General features: G+C 38.7%; 1 protein-coding gene across 1 annotated transcript; it reads right to left on the bottom strand.

Annotated features, from left to right (window-relative positions):
- Positions 1-613: 613 nt before the first annotated feature.
- On the bottom strand, positions 614-1,006 carry LOC100619937 (cysteine-rich and transmembrane domain-containing protein 1-like). Its single transcript, XM_056804448.1, has one exon. The coding sequence runs from the start codon at positions 939-941 to the stop codon at positions 621-623; it is 321 nt and encodes a 106-aa protein (XP_056660426.1). The 5' UTR covers positions 942-1,006; the 3' UTR covers positions 614-620.
- Positions 1,007-8,764: the final 7,758 nt, after the last annotated feature.

The raw sequence follows: 8,764 nt of genomic DNA, 5'->3' as shown, positions 1-8,764 counted from the left end.
ATGATGATCAATTGTGAAAGACTTAGCTACTCTAAGCAATACAATAATCCAGGACAATTCTGAAGGACTTATGACAAAGAATGCTTTTCATTTTCAGAGAAACAACTATTAGATTCAGATGCATATCAAAGAATATTTTCCACATTCAATTATTTATGTTTTTATTTTGGAGTTTTGGTTTTATAGGAGTATTCTTTTACAACAATGGCCAATATGGAAGTATGGTTTTTTGTCTTTTTTTTTTACTTTTGAAAAGTTTATTGACAAGGGAGTAGTGAAACATAATCAGGGAATTAGGAAATAAATCATCCAGCGGCTTGTTTGTTGCATATTTGCCACCGCCACAAACAGTGCAATTTAATATGATAAATATAAATTTCATATCCAAGCCTTTGGCCAAAAAATCATTTAGCACATTATTAAAGTACAAGAAAATTAGAAAATGAACATTAAAAAGATTGTTACTAAATTAAACAGTCAAAAAAAATCACTACTAATCTAGGATTTGATCATTGTTGTGGTTGAGATATCTGTGCAGAACTAGTCATTCATTATAGCAATAGAAAGAGATCAAGAATCAGAACTCCCATCAATCAGTAGAGGATACAGGTTGAGGCTGGTCAAGTGAGCATGTCCCAAAGGCAACAGCAACAGAGAGCAGTCCAGCAAGCTGTGAGGCAGGTAGTTTGGTCTGAGTCATCCCTTCTTTGGTCTTCCACCACATACACTGTGGTTTGGGGAGCTTCTGGAGGGGGTCCGCCCTGCCAGCAATATTGTGGATAGCCTTGGTATGGGTACCCTGCATTAGGGGGTGGATACGGTCCTGGAGGCCCAGGAGGATAAGGCCCAGAAGAAGGATATCCTTGAGGTTGCTGTGGATATGGTGGATATGGGGCAGTTGGGCCTGGGTCCGAGTAAGGTGGAGGATTTCCATAATTCATTTCGGAATGAAAATTTTTCCTCCGGCAGAGCAGCAGCCACTCGATACCTCCTTCCCACGGAGGCGGAATGAGAGACCGAAGAACGACTGGAGTGCACACGGCACCTGCCGCCTTTAACGCCAGGAGCAGGGGGGAGGTGGGGCTGACATCAGCCTTGAAGTATTTGAATGATAATACATGTATAATGCTCAGATCAGATTGCTTACTATCTCCAAGAGGGGGAAGGGAATGGAGGGAGGGAAACAATTTGAATCTTATAATGTCAGAAAATGTATGTTGAAAATTGTTATTGTAATTAGGAAAATAAAATATCTTTGAATAATAACAAAAAATAAAGAACGAAGCTCTCCCAGCTAACTAATAAAATATATAGATAAATTAATGCTTGTTTCCTTGAAAAAAAAAACAAAAAGACATCACCAGTAATAGATTTACTAGTCTTCCCTGAACACCCCGTAGACTTATATGGAATTTTTTAGTACTCAGAAGATACATCCCTTTTTAGGAAGATCATTCTACCTGCTGTACAGCCTTCACAAAAGTAATGGCAATGGGAGTCCAGAGATTCTTTTTTCTTTTAGACACAGTATTATAATGTTCTATTTACCCACTTCTTGATCTGTGTTTGTTTCAATTCTGTCTTAGATACTTTTTCTTCCTTTTTTTTCTTTCATAATTTTATTTGGTAAATGTTCAAGATCTGTGTAGAAGATTTGTGGTGGGGAATTCTTCTTGCTACTCTGATACTCCTCCAGTCATTTATATTTCTATAGTACTTTTGTATTTTTTAGTCTGTTTTATTTTGCTTTTTTAATTAAAAATTTTGGAGGAATTGGAACTGTTCATTGTAAACACCAAGGCAGGCATAAACTTAACTCTATTTGTTAAATTTATACATTTATGTATTTTGGGGTTGCATCTATGCTCCAGCCTCATCCACAAATTGAGTCTGAACCCTCACATAGTTAATTTTGGGAATGTCAGGAGAGCCTGGCCCAGAGGTGAGAGGTTTGGGATTCAAATCTATCCTCAGATACTTCTTAGCTGTGTGACCCTGGGAAAGTCATTTAACCCCCATTGTCTAGCCCTTATTGCTCTTCTGCCTTAGAACTGTGTGGAGTAAGAAATTAGTGTGTTATTTTCAAGGTAATAGTTATTAATATCTCTAAGATCAATAACCCTAGGATCCCAGTAGAAGTTAGTAAAGCTGTTCCCATCCCATCATTCTCCCTGCAGGACTGGATTAACCCACCTCATTGGAAATACAAAGGCCTCTTAATCCTCTTTGGTCTGAAGGACATAGAAACAACTAGTGTCTTTACAGTAGGAAATGTTTTAGGACTTTAAAATATTAATAAGTTTGCCCTTCCTCCCAGTTTCTGTAAACCTTACTCCATTCACTTCAATCTGCATTCAAAAGGAAAAATCTGCCTCCAATCCTTGACCATTTCTTAAAAATGTTGATTTGAAGGATATTCCTTTCTGGGAGGCTTTAATGTATTAGGATTTTCCTATAAATAAAGGGCTTTTTGACGAATTTCTGGGCAGTTGTCTCAGGTCAATGATCTGAGCCCCACATTTCTCTCTGTCTCTCTGTCTCTCTCTGTCTCTCTCTGTCTCTCCCTCTCTCTCCCTCTCTCTGTCTCTGTCTCTGTCTCTGTCTCTGTCTCTGTCTCTGTTTCTCTCTCTCTCTCTGTCTCTGTCTCTCCCTCTCCCTCTCTGTCTCTGTCTCTCTCTGTCTCTGTCTCTGTCTCTCTCTCTCTGTCTCTGTCTCTGTCTCTGTCTCTCTCTCTCCCTCTCTGTCTCTCTGTCTCTCTCTCTCTCTCCCAAAAAAGCATAGCATTTTAATTGATGGTTTTCCCTGGTCTCATTTTGAATAGTGACTAAAAAGGGTATATCTAATTATTTCAATAATTAAACTTAATTCAAAACTTAAACTTCCACTTCACCCATAACCAATACACAGTATTGATTCTAGGACGGAAGGTAAGGGTTTAAAAAAAAATTTGAGGAATCTCTAAGAACTATGCTTTGTGGATACTACTAGAACTTAGTACAAGATAGTGAGGAAGGCAATTAAAAAGAGAACAGTCACTAGAGCCATCTCAGGTCCCTACAAAATTACTGAGAATTGAAGAGATTGATTAATGAGCCAAAACGTCTCCTGGTTTGATTTGCTGGGACAGTAAGTTGCTTTTTTTTTTTTAAACCCTCACCTTCCATCTTGGAGTCAATTCTGTGTATTGGTTCCAAGACAGAAGAGTGGTAAGGGCTGGGCAATGGGGTTTAAGTGACTTGCCCAGGGTCACACAGCTGGGAAGTGTCTGAGGCCACATTTGAACCTAGGACCTCCCATCTCTAGGCTTAGCTCTCCATCCACTGAGGCACCCAGCTGTCCCCAATAAGGATCTTTAATGGAGGCAATGGAATTATAGTTCTGGGTCATCCCACACCACTAGAATGCAAGAATGCCTGAAGAAGGGCACAAGGGAGAGGATTTAAATACATTTCATCAGGGAAGAGTGATTAGGAAGGGAACAACTGGGAGGAGTTATTAACATCAGATTAGCTCAAAGGTTCTACATGTGATCTGATCAGACAAAGGGCTTGAATTAAGAGTTTCCAGAGTTATTACAAGACATCCATGAAGATATTAAGGTCAAGGGAGACCCTTCTCATTGCTTCATTTGACAGGTCTGACTCCAAATCTAATTCTCTTTCCAATGTAATCTGCTACCTCTCATTGCCCTAGAAGGTTGGATCCAGGAACTCAGTGTTTAGGGGCACAAATCCCCCTCCTTTCCCTTGGCACGTGCATCCAGGAGTTCTTCAGGTTCCTTTTCTGCCTCTGGCTACTACCATTCTATGACTGATTGGCTCTCCAGAGAGGGGCAGCTAAGTAACTCAGCAGATAGAGCCCAACCCTGGAATCAGGAGTTGAGTTCAAAGCAGACCTAAGACACTTCCTAGTTCTATAAGCCTGGATGAATCATTTAACTGCTTGTCAGCCTCAATCTTCTCATCTGTAAAATGGGGATAATAATAACACTTACCTTTTAGTGTTGTTGTGAGGATAAAATAATACATGTAAAGTGCTTTATAAACCTTAAAGTGCTATATAAATTGCTATTATTATTATTATTTTACAATTATTACTATTAAGGAGACCTTCCTTCCATTGGAAACCAGGTCCACTTTCTAGATGTAGTTCTTCCCCAGTGATGTTATCTCTCTGTTTTTATGTTAGTTTTAGGTCTCTGAACTCTTTTAAAAGCCAAGAGTGTATCTCAGATCTGTGATAATCATGACTCAATCGAGGACGAAGTGATGATATCTATAAAGCTCTTAGCACAATGTCTGGCTCATATTTTGACATTATGTCAATGTTAACTACTATTTTTATTATCATCTCAGTCATATCCTCAGTGAGGTGTCTATAGTCTACAGTTCTACAGTCAGTTATGTATTCCTCAATAGGGGTGTTTGAGGTGCTCAGGGAGGACTAGCACCCTTGGCATGAGGGCCTACTGAACCCTCCTCAGGGCTGCTCATCCCCCTTTGGTATCCACCTCTCATCCAACTATCCCTGGTGGCTCCAAGAAGCTATAGCATGCTCAGTGGCCAGACCCCAGTAAACTATTTTGGCAGGAGAACTAAATCTGGATGAAGGCAACCAACAGACCTCAAGCCTGTCATGTATGAGGGGGTTGTCTGTTACATGCATGTGAAGACTTCCCTTGGTGGAATGGGTGGATAAAAATAATTTATTTCAATAGCCATGAAGATGGCTGATGTAGGTGCTACAGAGCTCTTAGAACTTGGTCAGATGTTAAAGATGCCCAGGTCATTCATTGCATCTTGGGACAGCCTTCCAGTCATCTTGACTTTTGTCTTGCCACTGGACTTTGACGACTCTAGAGAGAGTCAATGACTTTGTGTAACTCTGCTTTACTTTAACCCAACTCATTCACAAGTCAAGACATCACTCCTTGATATCATTGGTCCTCTTCAAAGCAAGGATGAACTATTCCTCAGTACAACAAGGAAATGCCAGTTAGTCATCTCAAAGTGGCTTCAGTAAGTATGTCAATAATCAATATTAATCAATAGGCATTTATTAAGTGCCTACTGTGTACAGACACAATACTAAGCATATCCACACTTTGTATGAGATGCTAAAACAAAGTTCTTATCCTTTAAGCTTATTAAGCTTTTCCAAGTTATACTCTCTACAGATAGTCCTGGATTCCAGCAAGCACTTATCAGTATTGGAATGGAGAGATGTGAGTGGAATGATAATGGTTATGTAATTCAGAACTGGTTGAAAGACATTTAAAAAAAAGCTAATTAAAGAGTCTGTGTCAACATGTGGGAATTTGTATTTGTCTCTGTTCTGTTCATTATTTTTGCTAATTATTCCTACATAGACATACATTTGGGATTTCAATTTGATTTAACAAACATTTACTACATATGTTGTATAAATGCTCATCAAATTAAGTCATGATTTTCAGGTCACTTCTTGATCGTGTTTTTTAGGCAAATAGTTTTTGATAGAAAATACATTTGCCTATAGTTTTTTTAATCATTTGATTTTGTCCTAGTCTTTCCTATTGTCCCATAGAGTGATTAATTTATGTTTGATCCACCCTAATTTTCAGGGAAGTTTCTTGTGTGAGATTGACCATCTTTTTTTTTTCCAAGCCACTAATTCTTCTAAGTCTTTCCTGGATAAATTTCACTACTTTTATAATTTCCCTCTTCACTTTTTTTTAAAGCTTACCTTCTGTCTTATTATCAATAGTGATTTTTAAAAAATAAGTTTATTTAATTAATGAATTTAGAATATTTTTACATGGTTACATGATTCATGTTCTTTCCCTCCCCTCTTCCTACCCCACTCCCATAACCAATGAGCAATTCCACTGGGTTTTACATGCAATACTGTGCATTGACTCCAAGGTAGAAAAGTGGTAAGGGCTAGGCAATGGGAGTTAAGTGACTTTCCCAGGGTCACACAGCTAGGAAGTGTCTGAGGACAGATTTGAACCCAGATCCTCCCAACTGTAGGCCTGGCACTCTATCTACTAAGCTACATAGGTGCCCCATCATATTTCTTTATCATATTAGTTATCTTCTGTTTACTTTTATCTCTAGCCTCAGTATATTATTTGAGATTTAGTGCCAAGGTCAGCCTCTACCATCTCCCACACACTCTTGGATGGAGTAGTCAGGTGATTGGTCCTATCTTTGATGACATGGGTTCCTAGCAATCATTTCCCTTGATTGAATCTGTGCTCAGAGCACTGGCAGGTTTCAACATTTCTGGTTAGAACTCCATGGTGAGCTGTCTCTGAGTAGAGGATTGGGTTGTTTTTACTCATCCCTCATGCTTCATTTGGTCCCCTTCTGTGTCCCCTGCATCCCCCTGGCTCAGATGTTACTGTGGTCTGCTTCTCCAGGGTTTTCCCAGTCAGGGAGACTTCCTCTTCTGTATCCTCTAGGGCCTCACCATGAGGAAATGATGCCTACCATATTTCAGATGACTTGAAACTTGTGATGACAATTAATATATTGAATGAATATATATAATTTCCTCTCCTTGATTCCTTCATTCCCCCGTTAGAATGTAATCTCTTCTAGGGCACTTTTATCTTTGTATCCCCATGACTTGGAACACAGTGGGTCCTTAATGTTCCTTTTTGATTAAATGGGAAAATGGTGATCTAGAAAGGCCATGATGGTCTAGAACAATGGGACAATTCTATTATGATAAAATGTAACAGGGATAAACAAAAAATCCTAAGTAGTTCAACATGGCAGCCCCAAAAAGTCAATGTGAGACCACATCTTGAGTTTTTTGTTTTTGTTTAATTTTCGGCACAGTACTTTTTTTTTGGGGTGATTCTTGAAATGTCATTAAGCATTGATTCCAAAATGGGATGTGAGGGTTTAAAAAAAAAGAAAAGAAAAGGTAAGAAATGTTTAAAGGGTCATTGTCAAGCTAGAGTAGAGAAGAGCAACCAATTTGAAATGGGAACTTGACTCTCTGCAAAAGGCAGATGAATTGAAGGACTTTGGAATGTTTATTCTAGGGAAAGGATTTGTGGTAGAGAGGGGAACCCTTCTCAAAATAATAGTTGTGTTACTTATCTTCATAAATGAAGGATATACTAAAATTTCAGTTGAGAGCTTAGTAAAAATAAAGATGCAACTTTTTTTTTTTCTCATCCAAGTTCACAGACCCCTTTAAATCTCTCCATCGACCTCTTAGGGCAGTGATGGGCAACCTTTTGAGCTCGGTGTGTCAAAATTTGCCAAAAAACGGAGCATAACTTGGGTGGTGTGTCACTTAGAGAAAAAAACAACATAATTTTGCAATATTTATAGTTTAAGTAACAAAACATGTGTGATTGTAATATATAACTATCTAATAAACCAAAAACTAATTATTTAACTTACCTGCTTAGTGAGTTCTTTCTTTTTGTCTGTCAGTCAGTTTCTTTTGTTGGTCTTGATATTATTTAACTTGTGTGGGGTGCCCTGAACTAAGATAAGTGAGGGGGAAGGGGGATTCTTTAACTAACCTGCCTATTAGTGACTTTTTTGTTGCTGAATTTCATTGGCTAAATCTTCAATTGAAGGTTGGTACTTTGTACACTTCAAGCCCAAGCAAGTGCTACTAACTTCATCTGTCAATCAGTTTCTTGTGTTGATTTTGATATTATTTAACTGCCTGCCTGTGCTCCTTCCTCCCACGCTCCTCCGCATGCCCCAGCCACTTGGTGGGCACCCCTCCTCCCACGGCCATCGAGTGGAGCAGTCTTGGCCAGGGCCAAGGGCCACGGCTGGGGGTGCATAGAAGCTCTGCCCACATGTGGCCATGTGTCATTGGAAATGGCTACGCATGTCAGTGCTGACACGTGTGTCATAGGTTCGCCATCACGGTCTTAGGGTCTAAGACTGTTTCTGCACTGACCTATATTGATGAATGGAATTTCATATTCAAGGAGTTTCCTAAAATGATAACATCCAGTGGAAAAAAGATTAGACCCCAGAGAGCATAAATGACATTGATGGCTAGAAGTGGCAGAGGCAATTTCCAACTCAATATAATGTAAATAACAATAATGTTTCTTAGGAGATAGTAGACAATGATTCCACCATCACTTGTGTTTTGGAGCAAAAGTTGGACAATCACTTATTGGGATAGTATAGAGGGCCAGTTTGTGGCTGGTCTAGGTAGCCACTAGAATTGTGATGAAAGAGAGTATTTTGGATTTTGAAGTGGAAGATTATTTTATTTTAGGTGATAGGAGCATTTGTCTATATTTAGAGGACAGAGTCCCAGACCAGGGTCAGGAAGACCTGAGTTCAAATTTGACCTCAGAAACTTACTAACTGTGTGACTCTGGGCAATCCACTTAACCTCTATTTGCCTCAGTTTCCTCATCTATAAAATGGGAATATGACAATCTTCCAGGGTTCTCATAAGGATCAAACAAAATATTAATAAAGTGTTCAGTATAGCGCCTGGCACATAGTAGGTGCTAACAAATTATTAGATATTATTATTAAATATTCTTCTCTACATTTTGCTATTACTATTTTTTTTTAGTACTTACCCATTTATTTCAGATATGCAGTCTACACTCATATTTTTGAGCAAAATTAGATTGGAAAAAAATACACAAATATATCAAGAATTATCAAGTAACAGCTGTCACTAGTGATATAAGCATATTAATGGAACTGGTAAGATAGAGTCATGGAAAAGGACTGCAGCCTCTAGCAGTTTTCTTTTTACCAAACCAAAACTCTTA

The sequence above is a fragment of the Monodelphis domestica genome, chromosome 7 (assembly GCF_027887165.1).
Source record: "Monodelphis domestica isolate mMonDom1 chromosome 7, mMonDom1.pri, whole genome shotgun sequence".
Lineage (NCBI taxonomy): Eukaryota > Metazoa > Chordata > Mammalia > Didelphimorphia > Didelphidae > Monodelphis > Monodelphis domestica.
The sequence above is the reverse complement of the archived record's forward strand: the minus strand, read 5'-3'. Positions and strand labels throughout refer to the sequence as shown.